Source organism: Lynx rufus, unplaced genomic scaffold (genome assembly GCF_022079265.1).
Source record: "Lynx rufus isolate CCGP_SWC_20201006 ecotype Redwood Valley unplaced genomic scaffold, mLynRuf1.p SCAF_9, whole genome shotgun sequence".
NCBI lineage: Eukaryota > Metazoa > Chordata > Mammalia > Carnivora > Felidae > Lynx > Lynx rufus.
This window is the reverse complement of record NW_025814897.1, coordinates 61,475,353-61,498,785: the sequence shown is the minus strand read 5'-3', so window position 1 is coordinate 61,498,785 and position 23,433 is coordinate 61,475,353. Positions and strand designations below refer to the sequence as shown.

At 35.8% G+C, this 23,433-nt stretch overlaps 2 protein-coding genes and 1 pseudogene across 2 annotated transcripts; 2 read left to right on the top strand and 1 right to left on the bottom strand.

Annotated features, from left to right (window-relative positions):
• The first annotated feature begins 931 nt into the window (after positions 1-931).
• On the top strand, positions 932-1,846 carry LOC124505947 (olfactory receptor 51I1-like; annotated as a pseudogene).
• Positions 1,847-5,763: 3,917 nt separating this feature from the next.
• On the bottom strand, positions 5,764-6,720 carry LOC124504933 (olfactory receptor 51I1-like). Its single transcript, XM_047070630.1, has one exon. The coding sequence runs from the start codon at positions 6,718-6,720 to the stop codon at positions 5,764-5,766; it is 957 nt and encodes a 318-aa protein (XP_046926586.1).
• Positions 6,721-18,634: 11,914 nt separating this feature from the next.
• LOC124505946 (olfactory receptor 51G2-like) lies at positions 18,635-22,553 on the top strand. The gene is made up of 2 exons (XM_047071991.1): positions 18,635-18,641; positions 21,559-22,553. Exons 1-2 carry the CDS (start codon positions 18,635-18,637, stop codon positions 22,551-22,553), a joined length of 1,002 nt encoding a protein of 333 aa, XP_046927947.1.
• The last annotated feature ends 880 nt before the right edge of the window (positions 22,554-23,433 follow it).

Sequence of the window (23,433 nt, the reverse complement as noted above, 5' to 3'; positions counted from 1 at the left end):
GTGGGAGGGAGGGGCGGGTGGGTGATGGGTATTGAGGAGGGCACCTTTTGGGATGACCACTGGGTGTGGTATGGAAACCAATTTGTCAATAAACTTCATATAAAAAAAAATAAAGATAAAACATATGGAATCTATGATAAACAAAAATTTTATTTATAGATAAGAAGAATAGAAAAAAAGTCATAAGGCATGATAATGCCATGTCTACAATGGCGGCTGTGTGATACCTAAATCAGTCACCTATTAATGACATCCGTTGTGGTTTTGTCCTGGTCCCACATGCTCTCAGCATAAGAAATACAGGTAAAATTCATAGATATTCCGTAGTCTTATTGATGAACTACAGCTGTGGTCATGCATGCATGATGCTGTGTGCCTGATAAAGTGTGAGTTGACCCCAGGTACCTTTCATCTGTAGGATTCCCTTTGCTCAAACCTCAACTCTGGTGATCTTTCTAACATGATCAGCAGAGAGACAGAACAGAGAAATATTTCATAATCTAGCATTCAGATACTGTGGGCCTTCCTTCCTACTTGGATGCAATTCTATGTGTATTAACACAACCCCATCTCTGTCCTCCTGCTTCTCACTGTGTGTTTTAAATGAATTAAGTTAATCATGTGATTTGTGAATATTACTTTGTTCTGTGAATGTTTCTGTTCAAAACTTCCTTAGTTTATCTGGTAGTGTTTTTGAAGGCTACCATTGCATCCACAAAATTGCCCACAGGATAGCAGTTACAAATCACCTAAAAATTACTCATATAGGCTTTTTGAATTAAACTACATTCTACCCTATTCAGTTTGCTCGGCATGCAACAGATATTTAGTTTGTTTCTGCCTCTAGACTCTCTCTTCAACCACTGAATGAACTTGAATTAATTTACCATTTGATTTTCCTACACGTGTTCTCTTTTTTAGGTTTAGCATCATGCTTATGTTCAATGGCACCTACTACCAGCCACCCTTCTTCCTTATTTCAGGAAGACTCATATCTGAGATCCAACTGAGCATCACGTATATAATTGCCATCCTGGAGAACCGCATCATAATTACCATAATACACAAGAATCCCAGCCTTCATGAGCCTCAGTATGTATTCTTATCCATGTTGGCAGCCACCGACACAGGCATGTCAGCATCTACACTGCCTACTGTACCTAATATGTTTCTCCTTAACCACAGGATTGAGTTCCATGGTTGCCTAGCTCCGACGTTCTTCATCCACACTTCTCTTCTGTGGAGTCAGCCCTCCTGTAAGCCATGGCTTTTGATTGCTTTGTTGCCATACGCAACCCGCTGTGCTACACTGTGGTCCTGACCCATTCCCGCATTACTCAGGTGGGATTGGCTGCTATGGCTCGAGGAGTGGCACTGATGGCCTTCTTACTCATCCAGCTCAAATGGCTTCCCTTCTGTAAGAACATCATCCTATACCACTCATTCTGCTTCCACCCTGAAGTGATGAAGCTAGCTTGTGTGTCCATTCATGTGAACATCACCCATGGGTTGGCATTGGTTCTCTGCACCTTTGGTGTTGACTCTGTCTTTATTGTTTCTGTCTTATGCTTTGATCTTGAAGACATTTCTTGGCATTGCTTCTGGGGAAGGATGACTTAAGGAACTCAACACACATGTCTACCACATTGTCATGGTCCTCATTGTCTAGGACCCACTTATTGGCTTAGTTCTGATCCACAGGACAGGCAGATACAACTCCCCTTTACCCCACATCACTATGTCCAACATTATCCTTTTCCTCACACCTGTCCTCAACTCTTTTGTTTCTAGTGTGAAAAGAAAACAAATTAGAAGTCCAAAATGTAGACTGTTTGCACTTAACTAGGTTGATGGAACAGAGTAGGATCCCTTTGAGGGACTGACGGAAAGTTACCAGGGATATTGAAAAAAGAAGAACCAACAGACATTATTTTCCTGTGTGCTGAGGTACTTCCTTTAGTACATCTCTGTATGGTTTTATTGTAATTTTTCTATAAATATAGTATTCCTCTCTGGTTTTAAATATTTGATCAAGAAAGATGCCCAAAACCCCTTTCACCTTCACTTATGTTTCTCATTCCTGGTGTTTACAGCACTCACCTATGAGCCCATTTCAATCTAAAGAGTCCTACAGATACTTCTATCTGAGACTCCCACATGTATAGCTATATTGCTGAAATATTATTTAAAATAAAATATTTACATTGTTATACAGACATATACTATCTTTTGGGAGTCTGAGATATTATAGAGGGGAATATTCCAAATGAGAGAAAAGAAGGCTTATTTTCATTTTCATAATTTTTATCTAAATATGTTTATGTTTTATGATTCCTTTGCTGAAACCATCTCAATCTAAGCCTCATATAACATGAAAATTCAGTGAGAGATTAAAATGAAAATATAACAAAGCAGTGTACCTAAAATCTGCCATTTATGTAATGTATCCTTGATTTTCTCAGGTTGTATTAATTTAGATTTCATATTTAGTTGAAGATATAAATATATACTGCTTAAGCTAAAATCAGGACTCTGAAACTTATCTGTTATGTATCCAGGGAACATGATGACCCTGATTTCTGTGCTTCAGTGTCTCTATCAGTGAAAATGAGTTAATAATGGTATCTACTCTGTAAGGACACTGTAAGAAGAAATGTGATAAGTTATGTACTATGTCTGTAACAATGAAAAGTATGTTGCAAATGTTCAGTGAATATGAATCATTTTATTATAAACCAAAAATATGGTAGAGGACAAAGGCCAAGCCAGGATTTAAAGATAAATACAAATGAATAAAGGCTTCTGTCATTCAGATGGTGATATCAAAGGTGACCAGAGGATAATACAGTTTGTTCAAAGACATATTTAGAGTTCTCTTTTTATATATATTTTATAAAATATGTTTGTTTGCAAATATGTAAAATGATTCAGACCAGGTTTATATATTTCATATTTGTGTATATCATATTTATATGCCCAATATTATCATTGCAGATCAGAGACAGGCATCAAATTCTTTATATATACTAGTGATGTCTCTAAATTAACTATAATACAGCAGAGCTAGACATTATTACTTCATCCATTTAAAATTTTTTCATGTTTATTTATTTACTTTGAGAGAGAGAGAGAGAGAGAGAGAGCAGGGGGAGGGGCCGAGAGAGGGAAAGAGAGAATCCCAAGCAGGCTCCATGCTGTCAGCACAGAGCCCAGTGTGAGACTCTATCTCATGAACCTTGAGATCATGACCTGAGCCAAAATCAATTCAGACACTTAACCAACTGAGCCACCCAGGTGCCCTATTACTTCATCCTTTTTTAATCAAGTTATGTGGACATGAATTCATGGTTCATTAATTTATTGATTCAATAATAATATTTAATTCTTTTATTTTCACCTTTTGTCCTTTGTGACTCCTTATTTTAAATCTTCACACAACCATTCTGGGGTTCACTATATACCACACTGTATGGGACAGACGAATCAGACAAAAATGCCATCATTTAGGGAAGTACCACTTAGTAAGTGAGACAAGACAGGAATACATTGGCATACTTTAAGACAGAATCAAATAAAGTATCCAATCCACTTCATAACAGACAGAATATGCCATTAAGTTACCTCATCATTTAATTTATAAGTGAAGAAATGTAAAACAAAATTATCAGGAAAAGTCACAGATTCAAAGGAAGGATCTCAGGGACTCAAGCTTAAGGACTCAACACTGTCATGTCACTTTTCCTCTCTGGGGCATCCTCTTATATCTGCTTCTTTTCTCCTCCATACTCATGCTCTCCTAATGTAGACAGGTATGGCTTCCACAAAGCTATGGAACATGATGACCACATGTGATGTGATCTCCTTCCAGAAAGGAGACTCTTTCACGCTAACTCTAGCATAAAACATGAAGGAGATTTTCTTTCCTCAGTTTTTAATATCTATAGCTGAAAGATCAGAGGAGGGATATGGTAGAATTTTGTTATTATTGGTCTCATTCAAACTCTACAGACAAGTAAGGATTTCCTCAAAGGAAAATTGTGCAGTGTTTTCAGACAATGAAACAGTTGCTGAAAAATGATCCCCAGTTCCCTCTACTCATGCTCAGGGAAGTCAGAGTTAGGAGGCTTTTGGCCAGACTCACAATAAAGAAAATGATTAAATCAGGCCTTAAAAGATGAAGAAACAGTTTAAGAATTAGAATTTTATTTAATTTTTTCAGCGTCTTAATTATACTTCTCAAATAATCTCTCCATAAAGGTAAAGACCATACTTAAAAAAAAATAACTCCCTTTATCTTGTTAATACCTAACAGAGCTTACTGAATGCTTTTGGAATTGAGATAGATTTCCAGCTTCCATAATACTTCTTCTCTTGATCTTCTCTGTCTTGCAGGCCGAAGTTCTTGGCAACCCTCACTAGCTTACTTTCCTCTGAATTCATATTAACAATTCAAAGCAAGTCTCAGCCTTACTAATCACATTATGTAACATGGTTTTGCTGCTATTTCCTGATTTCCATGGGTAGAATGTAAGCTATACGAATATTAAATCTATGTCTTGGGGCGCCTGGGTGGCGCAGTCGGTTAAGCGTCCGACTTCAGCCAGGTCACGATCTCGCGGTCCGGGAGTTCGAGCCCCGCGTCGGGCTCTGGGCTGATGGCTCAGAGCCTGGAGCCTGTTTCCGATTCTGTGTCTCCCTCTCTCTCTGCCCCTCCCCCATTCATGCTCTGTCTCTCTCTGTCCCAAAAATAAACGTTGAAAAAAAAAAATTTAAATCTATGTCTTTTATATGATTCTGGTGTCTACCGAATATGTCAGACATTAAAATATTTTCCAGTTGATTGCTTGAGCTATCCTTTAGAAATTCATTCAAACCTCTCTTAAAGTTGTTTGAAATTCTTGCTAATGATAACTGCATGTTTATTCATTCCCATGGACGATTAAGTCTCTCTCTTTACTTGCTTCCTATGCTGATCCTAGCAGGACAATTCTTCCTTTGCTTACTCTAACTTCAAGAGCTGACCCTAGAAGAGAATAAACGAATTTGTTTTTCCTCTTGGAAAGTTAGGAGAAAAAAAAAAAAGATGTAGCCTTGCTTTAACAGGCAGAATATAACTCTATCTACCCTCAGTATGAAATGTGAAATAAAACAATATCCAAATAAGGCATGAATTCTGAATGAAGTAGCAAAATGAGTAAGAATAACTATTTCTCAGATCCTTATATATTATTCTTTTCAGAAAGCTCCTTTACTTTTTGTTAAAAGTCAGAAGGTTCAGATATTAGCTAGTATCCAACTACAAGAAGTAGTCAGAAATAATAAACATACCGTCATAAATTTATCATCAATTTTGAATTTTCGTGCTTCAGCTTAAACAACATTGCCAGTCAAGAATTAGGAGACATTTTGTTTTCTCTATATAATTAATCCCTCATTGATCTTTTACAATCCAGAGTTGGACTCCTCAGTTTAGCACCTGGAGCGATGTGATTTTCCTCCAACTCACACACCAAACACATTGAGCTTGGCTTCCTGTTGTCATTTCTCCTTACCACTACCAAAGTCATCATTCATTATCACAGTTATGATCTTTTATCTAAGCGTTCTGCCTCTCCTTCCCTCATTAGTTAGATTAATTATTTCTTGAGAAAACCTAAGTATTTTATTGTTTTGAATTCATGGTGCCTAACATACTACTTGGCACACAGTAGATCCTGAATAGCAGTTTTTAAATTGGTTATCTCTTCTAATATAGAGAAAATATCATTCCCCAGCAATGACACGTTGCACCCAAAATCGCTTGCGCAGGGCAGCCTGGATCTGCCGGGATTTGAGACTATAGACGAGAGGGTTGAGCAGTGGTGTCATGAGGAGGTAGGCATTACTCATGGTGGTATACAGAATTGGGGAAGTGTCCTGGGTATAACGATGCAGCACTGCCAAGCTGATTAGGGGCAGGTAGAACATAAGCACCATGCATAGGTGACAGGCACAGGTGTGCAGTGACCTCCAGTTTCTGTCTTGAGTCTCCAGCTTCATAATAGTGTCCAAGATCTTCATGTATGAAGCTAAGATGAAGACAACATCCACTGCAAATGTGCAGAGAACAAAAACCAATCCATAGGCACTGCTGAAGGTAATGTCCCCACAGGCTAAGTTCAGCATATCTGGGTAGTAGCAATAGGAGTGTGACAGGATATTGGCCCCACAGAAAGGAAAAGTCCTAAGGAAAAAAGGCAGAGGAGCCAGCAGAGTGGCACCTCGTATGAGGGCAGCTCCACTAAGGCAGGCAACGGTGTAGTGGGTAAGGATCTTGGTATAGTTTAATGGAGCACAGATAGCTACCAAACGGTCAAAAGCCATGGCCACCAGGACACCTGATTCTACTGAGGAGAGGGTGTGGATGAAGAACATCTGGGTTAGGCAGGCATTAAGGCCAATGTCACGGACATCAAACCAGAAGATAGCCAAGACACTAGGCATTGTTGACAATGAAAGGCCTAGATCAGTAAGGGCTAGCATAGCCAAAAAATAGAACTGAGGTTCATGAAGGTTCTTCTCTGCTCTAACTAGGATAAGAAGAACAGCATTACCCACAAGGGCTATGAGGTACAGGACACAGAAGGGGATGGAGATCCATATATGTGCAGCCTCCAGACCAGGAATACCAATGAAGGAGAAAGTGGGCCAATTAAAGAAAGTGTTATTAAAAGCCAACATAGTAAGATGCACATAGGACTGTAGTTCAGGATACTTGCAAACCTATAAAAGAGAAACCATGTGTCAGGAAATGTGAAAGCCAAATTTAAAGTAAATAGGTTATTGATGCACAGAATATAAAATTAAAATATGGAGAACTGAAAAATTGAGTTTCTATTTTTAGCTTCATAACTATTTTGATATGTGGATGGCAACTAAGTACATGAAAAGATGTAGAACATCATTATTTATTAGGTGAATGTAAATAAATACAATAGGATACCATTAGAATGGCTAGAATTAAAAAGACTGAAAATGCCATGTGTTGATGAGGATATGAACAGCTGGAACTCTCTCTCCTGGAATGTAAGTGGTACAACTTCTTTGGAACACAGTTTGGCAGTTTCTTATAAAGTTATACATACACTTATCATACAGTTAGCATTACCCATAAATTTCACTCTTAAAAGTTGGCCCAAGAGTCAAAAGACATGAATAGATGCTTCTCCAAAGAAGACTTCCAGATGGCCAACCAACACATGAAAAAAATTCTCAACGTCATTCATCATCAGGGAAATACAAATCAAAACCACAGTGAGATACCACCTCACACCTGTCAGAATGGCTAACATTAGCAACTCAGGCAACAACAGATTTTGGCGAGGATGCAGACACAGAGGATCTTTTGCACTGCTGGTGGGAATGCAAACTGCTGCAACCACTCTGGAAAACAGTATGGAGGTTCCTCAAAAAATTAAAAATGGAACTACCCTATGACCCAGCAATTACACTACTAGGTACTTATCCAAGGGATACAGGTATGCTGTTTCGAAGGGGCACATGCACCCCCATGTTTATAGCAGCACTATCAACAATAGCCAAGGTATGGAAAGAGCCCAAATGTCCATTGATGGATGAATGGATAAAGAAGATGTGGTACATATATACAATGGAGTATTATTCAGCAATCAAAATGAATGAAATCTTGCCATTTGAAACAACATGGATGGAACTAGAGGGTATTATGCTAAGTGAAATTAGTCAGAGAAGACAAATATCATATGACTTCACTCGTATGAGGGCTTTAAGACACAAAATAGATGAACATAAGGAAGGGAAGCAAAAATAATATAAAAACAGGGAGGGGGACAAAACATAAGAGACTCTTAAATATGGAGAACAAACAGAGGGTTACTAGAAGGGTTGTGGGGAGGGGGGATGGGCTAAATGGGTAGCGGGCATTAGGGAATCTATTCTTGAAATCATTGTTGCACTATATGCTAACTTATTTGGGTGTAAATTAAAAAAAATTAAATTAAAAAAAAAGTTGGTCCAAGAGAAATGAAAACTCATGTTCACAGAAAGACTTGTACACATTTATCCATAATATTTTTATTCATACTAGCAAAAAACCCAGAAAAAAAACAAATATACAACCACTGTTGAATGAATAAACAAACTGTGACAAATCCACACAATTTAAATCAAAGAGGGGGGGGTGCCTGAGTGGCTCAGTCGGTTGAGTATCTGACTCTTGATTTTGGTCATGATCTTGTGGTTCATGAATTCGAGCCCTGTGTCAGGCTCTGCACTGACAGTGCAGAGCTTAGTTGGGATTCTCTCTCACCCTCTCTCTCCTTCTCTCTCTCTCAAAATAAATACATAAATAAACTTTTTTTAAAAAAGGAAGAGATTACTGATAGATGCAACAGAATGAATGGATCACTAATGCTATGTGAAAGAAGGCAAAAATAAAAGATCAAAGATGTATGACCTCATTTATACGAAATTCTAGAAAACACAATGTCATAGTGATATTTGCTCAGAGGTTTGAGAGATGAACAGGGAGTGTGAAGAGATTGGCTGCAAACAGGCAGAACTGTCTTTTTGGGAGATGAAAATGTCCCATACTGGGGTGCCTGGATGGCTCAGTCAGTTGAGCGTCCGACTTCATCTCAGGTCATAATCCCATGTCGGGCTCTGTGCTGACAGCTCAGAGCCTGGATCCTGCTTCAGATTCTGTGTCTCCTCTCTTTGCCCCTCCCCTGCTCTGTCTGTCTGTCTGTCTGTCTCTCTCAAAAATGAATAAACATTTAAAAAGATTTTTTTAAAGAAAATGCCCATACCATGGCTAATGTACTGATTGAATGGTGTGTGTATATATATATATATTTTTTTTTAATTCATCATATTGCACTATTAAAATGGGTAAATTTTATTCTAGGTAGTTTTCACCTCCATAAAGCTAACCAAAAATACAAGATTTTTGTCTAAGAAATAGCTTTTAAATTATTCTAATTCTGTACTTCATCAAAATGTATCTCTTCAGGATATCTTCTGCAAATCCTTCCTTTCAACTCATTCATAAAGAAAATGTCACTGTAGTCTGTGAAATTACTTGACCCCACTACTAGAAATTTACTGTATCTAGGATGAGTGCCAAGTTATATTTTTTACACATTTACCTATTTAACTCTGATCTAAATGGTGCACATCCACGCTGAAAAAAAAATCTCTATGTCCTCTTTTAATATTTTTGTCAACAGTGTCTTTCATTTTTTCTCCATTTTAAAGAACTATAACACCCTACGTGCATCCTATCTCTTAGAAATCTAAAGGTGGCTTTGAACAAAAGGCATGGCTTCTCTAGTTCAAATTGATTTACTTATCTTCTTCTCTTCTTTTCAGATTTATATAAAATTTATGGGCAACTTGAGTACTCTCAAGGCTTTAGTTAACTCCCAAATTTCCATATCCAACCCACATACCTTTTCTGAATATATATTCAGCTGACCCATAGATATCTCTACCCATATGCTTCAAAGGAAATTCAAATGTGTATGCTAAGCATAAGAGCTAATTTAACCCTTATCAATGCTTACAACTTTTTCTTGTGCTTTCTCCAGAAATATCCCTCTTTCTTACATACCTCATGAACTTCTCTTCAGTCTTAAAAATAAATCTCAAATTTATCTTGTCCAAAAAGTATTCCCTAACCCCTTTCAAAATAATTGAACAAACTTCCTTCTTTGGTACCTTTTAATGCTCCTATCATTACACCCATAAACTTTTGAATTTTTTATTATTTTTCTGCCCTGTCGACTAATCTGCAAGTACTTGAGATTACAGGTTATTTCTCTAAATGAGATTTTTTCTTGAAAAACCTTATATATTATGATAAACAATTTGTATAGGTAAATGGCTGACTTGATTAATAAGGATTGAGGTAAATTGCTTGATTTCACTAATTTCACTAAATTTCAGGGTTTTTTTTTCAGTAAATTTGTATTAATGATACTTTATTAAGTAATTCTGTGAGGATTAAATGTATGAGACAGCAAAAACACACTGCACACTCACTGCCTAAAACCTTACCAATCAACATTTGTTTCTTGGCCTTTATCATACTCAATTCAATACAAATGTATGTCTAAGTGAATTGCAAACATTATAAAAATCCTTATTAACTTCGCTAGGACACACACTGATTGTTAGGAAATATTAAAATATTTCTACAAAATAATATACTCTCACATTCTTTTACTCTGAGATTTCATATTAAAACCATGAATGGATTTTATTAAAAATCAAAGTATATGAGAGAAGTGATATGTATATATAATATATACATATAGGTCAGAGTATCTATCTAGTGTGTCTATCAAACCTCTCCCATGTGTTATTTATATTTTTGAATACATTATAAAAAAAAAAAGGTCAAGTTGATCAAACCAATATTCCAGGTCAATGAGGAGCTTAAATATGTGTTGGAGAAAGAAAAGAGGCAACAGAAACAGAGATGGAAAGGCAGAAAAAGACAGTGGTACAGAGGGAAAGAAGAAGGGAAGAGAAAAAGAGGAAGAGAGGAAGGAAAGAATAAAAGAAAGAGAATTCTAGAAAAAATTAATTAAAGAATAGCTGATACCTGGCCCATCTTCAAATACTAGTGGTGAAGTCAATATACATTTCCTGGATCCTAGTACTTGAATTTCTATAAGAAAACAAACTAATTAATATAAATATTCATTCACCAAAATAATATACGGATATTGAGTGTGTTATATATGTGTGTGTGTATGTGTGTGCGTGGGTATTTTTCCTTCAAAGTCCAACCAAAAGCTATGTTCTTACACAAATTTCTAAAAAAGTTTCACTTTGATTTACTAAAGGCTCTATCTTAAACATGTATAAATGAGAAATGCCCCTGGTAGCAGTGGGCTAAAAACACATAACACATCTGATTATAAAAATATCCTGCAATTACACATACATAAACATAGTCATTCACATACATGTATCTGTTATGAATGCATCTTAGTTACTAGCATAAAAGCCTCTTGTTTTACCATAACTCCAGCTTCAAACAACAAATTGAATATAATTCATTCTATTCCATCCCATTAGCCCTGTTTCTTTGATTATTATTTTTACATATAAATATATCATATATGTAAATATTATTTATAATATTTTACACAGGTAATTATATAATATAAATAATTATTCAAATATATATTTAAATATAAATGCATTTATAATGTAACTATACATTACATATTATAATATGTTATATATGAATATAATAGATTTTTTTTTGGTTAAAGAAATGATATGGCTTGGGGTGCCTGGGTGTCTCAGTCAGTTAAACTGAGTCCAATTCTTGATTTCAGTTCTGGTCATGATCGCATGGTTCATGGGTTCGAGCTCCACATGGGGCTCTGAGCTGCTTGGTATTCTCTCTCCCCCTCTCTCTCTGCCTCTCCCCAGCTCATGATCTCTCTCTCTCTCTCAAAAAATAAACAAACTTAAAGTAAGAAAAGATCTAGCTCTAAATCCATTCTTATATCAGCTGCTGAAAGGAAAATTTTATTTTACCTGCTTCCCCTTTGAAGTTACACTATGTCATTTTATGTCATGTCACATCATGTCATGTCATGTCATGTCATGTCATGTCATGTCATACTACCTTATATCAATTATGTACATTTTAACAAGAATGTTGTTTGTCAGGTATCATTCCAAGCACTGGAGTAAAGCATTAAAGTAAAACAGCATTATGAAAGAAACTAAATTATTATGGTTTAAAAATTGGCTTTGTCTTTTCCCTCTTATGTAATCTCAACGGTCATTTTACCTTTCGAAGAACTTATATTCCTTGCAGTCAAGATATGGGTAATCATACCTCTTAATGGGTATTTAGAAAGATTAAACAGAAAACAGTAAAAGAGCTTATTATAATGCTGACAGAATTGAAAAACAAAACTTGCAAAAGTCACTGTGTAGTACTGTGTTGAGGTCTGATTGAGAAGTATATATCAAATTTATATCCATATCTACTTCACTCTGTATAAATTTTAACTTAGGGATATTGCAGATGGTTCCAATGATCAGTTGAATTTAAGGAGGATTCTAAAGAAGCATCAGTTGGGTAAAAGCAAATATGTTTCCTGTGCAAAGGAACAACCTTTCTTGTGTAATTCTGCAAAATTATAGTGACTTTACAGAGAACCGAGATCAGGAATATTATGGCAGCTTAGTATTATCAATACAGCGTTGACGTTGCAGACTGACAAGTCTCTAAATATTAGCAGAACAGCTCTTCACCCAGGTCAAGTTTATATTTTATCTGAACACCTAAGTTTGGTTTTAAATGGTCATTTTCCCAAAACACAAATCCTCATCTTGAAACTTGTAAAGAAGATGACTATTATTACCAGTAGGCATGAACTCAACATTTATATTGGGAAAAGCACTTTTGCTAAACAAGGTGGGGAGAAAAGTCCCAAAATTTGCAAAAGCATTTGATCTCTTCATGAACCTAAAAACAGCACCTAAAAACAGAACATGCTGATTGAGTCAAATCTAACTCATGTTGCAAAATATATTCCTGAGACACAGGTTTCAGGATTCCAGGGAAAGCTATCAAATCAAGAAATGCAGTCCCTGTAATTTGGGAATCTAATACTAGCTGTGTAACCACAATATGCACAGGTAGCATTAACAGATACTCTTTAAATTGATCATGACTACACCAATTAGTACTCAGAAGAAAATACAGATGAAATTCAAACAAGCATGTGACTTTAACTTTACATTTAACTTTAAAATGTATAGTTTATCAAACGTAGGATTCTCTGAACAATTTAATCCCCAAATCTCACATACCCTAACTCAACACTAGCCATTCCTATGGGTCCCTTTACCCTGGAAAACTGGTTATTATTATATAAGTTTACTTGAAAGAACATTATAACCAATTTACTTGAAAGGACATTTACAATGGTAGTTGCTATTATTTATCTCTGAAATACTTCACTTACTACACGGCGAATGGTCTTTTCACTTTCCCATGTGTCTGTTGGCAGGACTGTCCCTCCCTGGAAGACACAAAACCCCACAGCTCTGTGTGCGGAAGCAGTTTTACTTCAAAGGCTTGGTCATTTAATGGTAGCTTACAGGCCAACAAGAGAAGGTCTCCCAAGTACCCAGAAAGCTCTGCTGAGATTTAAAAGGCACTGTGGGCTCCCAACCCCTAGCTAAGAAGCTTAAATTTATTTTCACCCCAAGGGATCTGAGAAAGGAGGAAGCATCTTTTAGATATTGTACACCATAGAGCATCTTTTTGTACTGGAGAAACCAAAAGCTTTCATTTTTATTTGAACACAGTGGATCTGAGCAATTTCTTCCTTTGTTATATGAAAAGCAAGCTGGAGTGAAAACATGTAAACCAGAACTATGTTTAAACAAGATCGGCTGTTTACGAAATGTTAGGCTTCTTAGCAAATAGAATAATAACTACTTAAAAATATTTAATACAGAGGCTCCTGGGTGGCTCAGTCAGTTCAGCATCTGACTCTTGATTTTGACTCAGGTCATGATCTCACAGTTCATGGGTTCCTGAGCCCCACATTGGGCTCTGCGCTGACAGCATGGAGCCTGCTTGGGATTCTCTCCCTTCCCTCTCTCCTTCTCTCTCTCTGCCTTTCTCTATCTCTTTCTCAAAATAAATAAATAAAATTTAATTTTTTTAAAAAAAAGCATTTAATACAAATAAATACTTGCATGCTGTCAAAACTTTTTTCCATGTAATTTATTGCAACAACTATTTTCCCCAGAGTTAACAAAACAAAACTGTCTAACTTTATCTTTCTGCATAAAAAATAAAATAAATTTCGGGATGCCTGGGTGTCTCAGTCAGTTAAACATCCAAGTTAAACTCAGGTAATGATTTCTAAGTTCACAAGCCCCGCATCAGGCTTTCTGCTTCGGGTCCTCTGCCCAATCTCTTTCTGCCCCTTCTCCACTTGTGTGCTCACATGGGCGAGTTCTCTCTCTCTCTCTCAAAAATAAATAAACATTAAAAAAAGAAAAGAAACATTTAAAAAAGAAAATATATTAAAGTTATTTAGTACATGACTTCAGACTGTATCTTTCTATATCTTGTGGGGTTTTTTTCTCAAGGATTTATCAAAGGCATATTTCCATGACAGTACAAAAAATGTCCCTCTGAGTTTTAAAAGATAGTTCATATTGGGGACCCTGGGTGGCTCAGTAGGTTAAATGTCACACTCTTGATCTCAGCTCAAGTCTTGATCTCAGGGTCATGAGTTTAAGCCCTACACTGGATTCCATGCTGGGCATGAAGCCTCCTTAAAAAATAAATAAATAAATGATACTTAATACTGCACAATAAAAATGTAATATATTAAGCACCTCTCTGATTTTTAGACTGCTTATGTTTCACAAATATTAATAATTATACCATCTTAGTACATATTTAATTCCTGTTTAGCTTCCTTTCAAAAATGTTAAATAAATATACATCCAGAGAAGTATAAAGATTTGACTTCTTTTCCTTCACACTTGCCAATCTCTTAAATTTCCTAACATACTAGACCAAATGGGAAAAAAAAGTGTATTGTTATTCCCTTAATTTGTATTGTTATATTGATTATTAGTAAGGTATGATCTTTGTTATGTATTATTGGACATGTGTGCAAATTCTTTGGTAAATTACTTAAATTCATATTTCAAAATATTCAAATAGATACTTTTAGAGTCCCTATTATCTCATTTCTATCTTTATATTTAAAATAAAGGCAAACTATTTTTCAGAAAACTTGAGTCCATGTAGGCACTTGATTGGGGAACATCATTAAATCCAAATTTCTAAACCAGGACCCCATTCAGAGTCACCCTCAAAACCTTTTCATGTCTTTATATCCTTGTCCTGCCTCCACTGTGATTCTGCCTTCACTGTGTCAAAATATTTGCATCTAAGATTATTCTGGGTAATATTAGACAGTAAAACTCAAATTTTTCAAAATCAAATTTTTCAACTGTAATTTCTACCAATATATCAACTGATTGATGTATATGGGAGTACTAGATCATATTTTCATAAACTAAAGTTCTCTGTAAAATTTTGTCTACTTATTTATGCTAATAACCTAGTCTAACAATCCTGCCTGAATTCCTTTTGGAAGCTTCCTTAAACAAGTCACAAGTTCACATTTTACTTCTTTTTTATTTTAGGGCACTTCTCAAATAGACAATTTTTCACACTGAGACTTTCCCAAAGAGGCCAAAGTCATTATAAATTATATTTGGTATAAATATGGCATTTGAAAAGACAGGCGCACTAATGAGAGTTTTGGCACAGCTACAGTTAAGATGCATAATCTGTCATGGAGAGGAAAACACTTGGAATGAGACAAATCAATACATGCCTGATAATACTTGGGAAATTAAATTGTTCATGCACCCGGTGTCTTGGGTCCTTAGTTACTGGCTATCTAAACTGAAGATTTAATAAATATGCAATTCCTGGCAGATAGAACATTAAAAGAAGAGCTCTCTCTCCCCCAACCAGATTCCCATGGCAAATAGGAAAAGAGCTGAGACAAGTTCTCCTAATCCTTTTGGTCACTCAAGGCAAAATTGCTCCTTTAAGTCTGCTGTACTGTGGAGTCCTTCTGTCTTCATCAGTCCTTGCAGCCATCTCAAGGACAGACTTATCAGTTGTGGATTTGCCTTCACCCACGTGAAACTTCTTAAACACACAAATTAGCAATAACAACAGAAAGACAAACAAAAGTATGTCTATTAATAAGGCAAATTTGCACCAACGGAAGCAAATGTGAAAGGATTGCATAAAAGCAAGTGTTCCTTATTCATGATGAAATATAATCTCAGTAATTTGAAACTCGGTGTTAAGAAGTCGGAGACCAGGCACAACATGAGGTTTACCTCATGTTGCATCTTGGATATCTCCAAGCAGGAGATTCATGAATTATGGGGTCTTAAGCCATGGTAGGACACCAAGTATAAACTAGATCCATAACTTACTAATTGAACTAATAGAGAACACTACTTTGACATATTTCCAGTAGTACTTCAGAAGAAAGTGGTCAGGTTGGGATATTTCTAGGGTTTTGGGATCCGGACCCAAGATCTGAGATATCTTTTTGAAGGTTGGAACTGAATGGCAATATATAAATCTCATGGCATAATAGTTTAGGGTAGAAATAATGTGGTTTGGAAAGTGAAAGCCATCTTGATAAATAAACTGTTGTTCGACAAAGGACCTAAGCTGTTTTTCTATGTGAGCAATCTATTTCTCTCAAATAATTTCCATTTGCCCAGATTGCCTATTATTATTTGAATAAATTTATTTTCAGGAATTTAATAAAACAAAGGATGGGTTTATTTGCTGTTTTACGTCTTTAATTCCTTGTGTACAAGTGTTCCTGCACAAGTAAGACAGTTGACATAAGTATTCTCAGTTCACAGTCTGGATATGTTCTGTGTTTATTCAGGTGTTCTTGGTTCTGTTTGCCATTTCACTGATAGGAATAGTAGGAATTTTTACATTTAGTAAAGCTGGAGTTAAATGGTGTATACTACCTAGTACTCTGAGATTCTACACATCTTTATGTATTATCTTTAGTTATTCTCAAAGGCTCCTGAGAGGTTAAATTGATGAATTCCATAATGCCATTTTATATAGTCATTTCTCACAGCTATATACTCAAGAATACAGCTACCGTCATTAACACATTAACACACAAAGTTGTTCAATACATATCTTCAATAAATAGCATATTGCTGGATCTGTTAATACTAATGTAACATTTATGTAACGTCTTCTCTGTGTTGGGCCTTGATATATCTGACAAATCAACAGGAGAATACAAAAAAAGAAATATTCTTTTTCCTGGAGGTGACTGAACTTTCAGTTTGGACACCTCATCTAAGAATCTGTCCTCACATGTTAGGAATCATTTATGCAAGACCTCTTTCTCTGGTTCCCAGTCCCACATTTAACTTATACTTTTTCTCAAAGGTCATAGGTCTTCACAACTTTGAGTAGACAGGAAACTACCTATTTTATTTTAATCTAAGTCACACAAAAAATTTTAATGAGTAAAGGATTATTAATTATGATCTATATTTCAATATTTCTATCTTTAAATTAAGAAAATAATAATGACAAAAACACCCAGGGAAATAGGAAGCTACTTTGGGTAATATATCATTCTCAGTGGTATTTTATTTATATATATTAGTGGCTTCAATTCACAGCATTATTATGAATATAGAAAGCCTCAGGACAAGAAGAATCAGTGGAGATAGCTGATCAACCAATTTTGCACTTAAGTGATTTCCATTATGATTGCTTTTCCTCCATAGAAGGGGAAATAAACATTTTTCATCAGAGAAAAGATACTTTATCAATACAAGTCAGGTTTATAAAAATTATAACTTTGATGTTATTTTTGAAGTATATTTTGATAAAGGGAGAACATTCTGGGGACCATGAATTACCTTTGAATCCTAGATTGGCTACATATTAGTTGTCTGACGGGGGGGGGGTTGATAAATTAATATATTTGAATTTCAGCTTGTTCAAACTGAACATGATTTGCTAATTGAAATGAGGAGAATATATGGCTTTTTATGTGAGAAAGTAAATAATAAAAGACACATAAAAGTGTTTTTTTTAATTCCTTAACATGATTCGTCACAAGGAGGGTCTAATGCTATTTTGTGGAATTTGTGGAAATTTGACTACTCCTGTTGAATGCCACTGAATCTGTGCATTCTGCTAGCCTGAAAGTCCATATGTTTATGTGAAACTACATGACAAAAAAAGGTCCTTGACATGCAGTTATGTGTAAGGTGCATGGTGTGTGTAGGGGTACAGTGTGGAATGATGATGGGAAAGTTTATATAGTTTATAATTTCAGAATTCCAAGGTAATTTCTACATATATTCTATAGGGTTTCTGAAACATATAGTATAAATGGAACAATAGCAGAATTCAAACAGATGTCTGTGAAGCAATTAAATTTTGAGAAATCTCAAAATATATTGTAGAAGACATGAACAATCCCAAGATGTAGATACTACATTAAAACAATTCGCTTCAGAGTGAAATGAGATGACACCAAGACTTAATGAGAGGCTTTCAATTAACCTGATGCAAAAAAAGTACCCAGTACTTGGGCTATTTCTGGAGCTTCCCTAGGAAACAATGAAGAATGGACTTTAAATCAAGAAAAGTGGCACCTGGTGGCTCAGTCAACTGACTGTCAGACTCTTGATTATGGCTCAGATCATGATCTCACATTTCGTGGGTTCAAGCCCTGCATCGGGCTCTGTGCTGACAGTGTGAAGCCTGCTTTGGATTTTCTCTCTCCGTCTCTCTCTCTGCACTTCCCATGTGTGCGTGCTCCCTCTCTCTTAAAATAAATAAATTAAAACTTTCAAAGTAAATAAATCAAGAAGAGACTGGGGCTTCCTAGGAGATTATATCCTCGTGAGATAGCTGCATGAATAATAAAGAAGCTCAAACCAGGTCATAGGACTCTTGATTTTGGACATGGAAGAGAAAGCTGCCCCTGCAGGACTTTAGCAAACACTCTACCTTGAGATGTCAGGTAAGAGAGAAGATATTGTTTACTTGCATTTGGAAAAGACTAAGAACAAAGAGACTATGGATAAATTAGTGAGTAGAGACACTCTAGCCTGTAATACGAGGAACTACAGGAATCTAGAGGTGTTTCTTTCTGTGAAAGTATCTCTAATTTGTTTTCCCTCAAGAACCTGAAACAGTTGGACAATGCTACTGAGCCAAAGAAAAGTGAGTGGGTTTAATGTATTCCTGAACTAGAGAAGTGCATAACTACCCATGCCTGTGTTTACACCGACCATGAGATTCAGCCTCATATCTAAACATGGACATCCTTTGAAAACAACAAGTGTAGACTCTGGATTCTGAAAATGCTTTGTAAAACCCATGCATAATAAAAGGCATTGTGAATAAACATGGCACCAGACCCTTAATGTTGGAAGGTGCAATGATTTGACTAAGCAGAATGAGTTTTATCCAACAAAGAGTGAGTTTTCTAGCCATTCTACCTCCATTCTCTATCTTTTACAACAAAACTCAAGATTAAAAAAAATACTAATAAAGCCTCTTGAAGATAATTCCAATTTTTGTAATTTTTAAACACAATGCATAGAAATATAGTGATTCCCTTGTTAGTATTTCTAAAAGTCTGATCCAAATTGACATGAATTAAGATTTTGAAAAATTCACTAACCTGTCAAATGGAAGCAGAGACAAATGGGCTGGATCTTCCAGCTTCTTACCCACAATGCCAACCAAGTTAGGTAGTCAGACTTTATAGAGAAACTTTTTAAAAAAATATTATTATTATTTTATCTGAGACTCTTAATCTGACCAAAGATTAGACTTAAGGGAGAATTCAAATAGGAACAGCTGGGAAATACTCAGGCCACCACAGCTAAGGCCCATCAGCTCCACCCAGGGAATGATGATTTAGAAGTGCACATCTCTACAAAGGCCCACAAATGATACCAAGGATGACATTGGTGAGTGAGGGTAGATGAGGGGTTGGGAAAGGCATACGTGCAAATATTTGTATGGCTTCTTGTCATTGTGAGATGACTGCTACGATAGGAAGGTATATAAGTATAAATGCAATGTCTATGTAGTTCCATAAAAACAGAATCTGGTGAGAGGTGAACTCATAAAAATGTGTACTTTGCTGTCTGTGGGAAAGAGATTCAGTGTATCACAAGATTCATTGTTTTATTTAAATAAATAAGTTTTGGTAATGAAGACTATGAAAACAGTCTCATCTCTGACATACTGTGCATTTTGTTGATTATTAAATAAGCTTGTCACTTCTTCAAAGAAGTTGCTAATTTTACTTTCCTAGATCTTTGTTATAATCTTCAAGCTTAGAGCCAATAAGAATATGGAGAAAAATAATTGATATTTATTGAATATTTGGATGAATAAATAACCATACCCATATTGAATTAAGTCAATAAAATAGGCATTGTATAACATTTTGTTATCATCATTAAAAATGAACTGTTTGCTTACACAAGTACATAGTAACTATGCAAAATATCTCTAGATCTTTTTAATTAAAATTCAAAATATTTACAATACTTTGGTCAAACATGGTCAAACATAACCATGAACATGATTTTTTTTTTAATTAAGCAATCTAGGGACACCAGGGTGGCTCAATCACTTCGACTTCGGCTCAGGTTATGATGTCACAGTTCGTGAGTTCAAGCCCCTCATCAGGCTCTGTGCTGACAGCTCAGAGCCTGGAGCCTGCTTCAGATTCTGCTTCTCCCTCTCTCTCTCTGCCCCTCCCCGGATTGCACTCTATCTCTCTCTCAAAAATAAATAAACATTAAAAAAATTAAACAATTTGTTCAAAATTTTAGTATTTTTAAATATATATAACTAAATTCTTGCTGTTTTTGTTCATGTTCAATTGAAAAAAAAACACATTTATATTCAACAATGAATTATCATGAAACAGTGCTTCATAACCTATGGAGTGAAGGTATACTTAAAATTTTGCAATCACCAAATACTTTCATAAATATAACTAAAATTATGTTTAATGGAAATGAAATGAAAAATACATGCAATAATAACCCTATTATTATATACTAATAATAATTAGTATTATTAAATTAAATTATTTAAATTAAAGCATAGATACATTATGTCAATTAATGCAAAAGTTTCTAAAGATTTATTTTACTTTTTTATTATTTTTAATTTTTTTTAATTATTATTTATTTTTGAGACAGATAGGGAGCAGGGAGAGGCAGAGAGAGAGGGAGACAAAGAATCCAAAGCAGGCTCCAAGCTCTGAGCTGTCAGCACAGAGCCCACTGCAGCGCTCGAACTCACAAACTGAGAGATCATGACCTGAGTTGAAGTCAGATGCTTAACCGACTGAGCCACCCAGGCTTTAAATTAAACCTTTAAATTAAAGGTTTATTTAAATTTCTGCACTCATCTCACTGGAGAAATAATAGGATATCAAAATGTGCCAAGAACTACAGTTTAAGTAGCTCTGTCTAATATGGATCAAGGTAGTCTAAGGCAGTAAGAAATACCCAGGAATGATGTACCACTGTAATTACAGTAACAAGTATGAATTTGCATGGATTTTTAAAAGAAATTTACTTGAACATATCATATACTTTGGATTTTTTATTATTTATTTATTTATAACAAACATTATATCAGTTAAAGTACTTAGATAAACTAAATACCAATGATACTTTTTTTCCTCATTTTTCCTTCATAAAGCTACAATATCTAGGGAATTTGATCAAAAAAACAGGTCTCGTTTGTTAGTCTAGAGGCTTAGATGCTCTGTGTCGGGAAACAGCATTTAATCTCATATTAGAGACAACTCAGGGTCAATTTAAAGTAAGATGTATTATGAGTTGTCAAAGGTTCAAGTCAAATTTTAACATCTGTGACTGAGTCAATAAATTTTGTTCTAGGAAAGGCATGCACCTCTGGCATTATATTGCCCACCAATAGCACCACATCCATAGTCTCCACCTTTGTGGTGACAGGCATACCTGGGCTGGAGGCTGTGCACATCTGGATCTCCATACCCTTCTGTGCCATGTTCTTCATTACCTTGGTGAGCAACATGACCATCATGACAGTTATCTGCAAGGACCAGACCCTCCATGTGCCTATGTATCTCTTCCTGGCCATGCTAGCTGTCTCTGATCTGGGTCTGTCCCTCTTCACTTTCCCCACAATGCTGGGGATCTTCTGGCTGGATGCTCGAGAGCTCACCTTCTCTGCTTGCTTCACCCAAATGTTTTTTATTCACACCTTCCAGGATTTTGAGTCAGCTATCATACTGGCAATGGCCTTTGACCGCTATGTGGCCATTTCTCGTCCATTGTACTATTCTTCCATTCTCACCAACGGTGTAATTTCCAGGATAGGTTTGGCCATTATAGTGCGAACATTCACTGTGCAGGTACCTCTCCCCATCCTCTTGAGGACGCTGTGCTTCTGTGATTCCAATGTACTATCTCATTCCTACTGCCTGCATCCTGATATCATAAAGCTCTCTTGTTCCAACACCAGGATCAATAGCATCTTTGGACTGTTTGTGGTGCTATCCACTATGGGACTTGATTTTCTCTTCATCCTCTTTTCATATGTCCTGATACTGAAAACTGTACTGAGCATTGCATCCTATGGTGGCCGTCTCAAGGCTCTCAACACCTGCATTTCCCACATCTGTGCTGTGATTCTCTTTTTCACACCCATGATCTGCCTGTCCATACTGCACCGCTTCGGCCCCAAACTTCCCTCATGTATCTACGTGACCATGGCTAACATGCATTTTCTCATTCCCCCTGTGATGAACCCTGTTGTGTATGTAGCGAAAACCAAGCAGATACGAGATAAAATTCAGAAACTGTTCACCAAAAGAAGACCAGGAGAATCCCAAGTCACATTTATAACATAAATGAGCACGATCCTAAGAGAGAAAGAATGCTTCATGAAAGCAAAGAGCTGCTGATATTCTAAAAGCCCACAAAGATTCTGTTTGACTCTTCTGAATTATACAGTATATTGGTTTGGGTAACTTTTAAAACTGCTTCTATTCTATGATTTGAACAAACGTACATTGAACAATAAAATTTATTCAAGAAATAAAAATCTGAAATAATGAACTATTTGCATTATTTCTTTGTCCACTGGTTCATATATTTTAGTCAGAAAAGTTTATAGTCTTATAGTTCATCTTGGACAGAGTGAACAAAGTACTTGGTCTTATCATCTGTATATATACCTTGACATGGTGTTAACTTTTTAGTGAATACCTACTTTATCCTTGACTTTTTGAGGAGCTGAAGATAGAATATGAATTAAGCAAAGTTCTTGCTTGCATAGTGCTTTGTTTTATTGATGATATTGTTGTTGAAGCAGGGAGTAAAGGAAAGAAGCAAACAAGTGAATATCTAATATTGCTATTTAAAAAAACTATAAAATCATGAAATTTACAATACCAACAATCTCTACCTATATTGGACGTACGAAACTTCTCTTGCCACACTCTAAAAATCATCATCATTTGGAAAAAGTATAATGTTTAAATCCAGTATGTCAATCTGTAGTATCATATTCTGTCTTTCAAGAATGTTCACTCCTTGACTTCACCGCATTTGGACTTTGGGCTTGAGATCTTTAGTCCCAAATCCCTCACTTTCTCTAAGTCCAGGACAGCCATCATTTTATCATTGACTTTCCTATTCACTATGGACCACACATATTCCAGGAAAAGCTCCATCTGCACTCATTTTTTTTTCTTTTAATACTTTTCAAATGTAAACTTAACTTTGGAA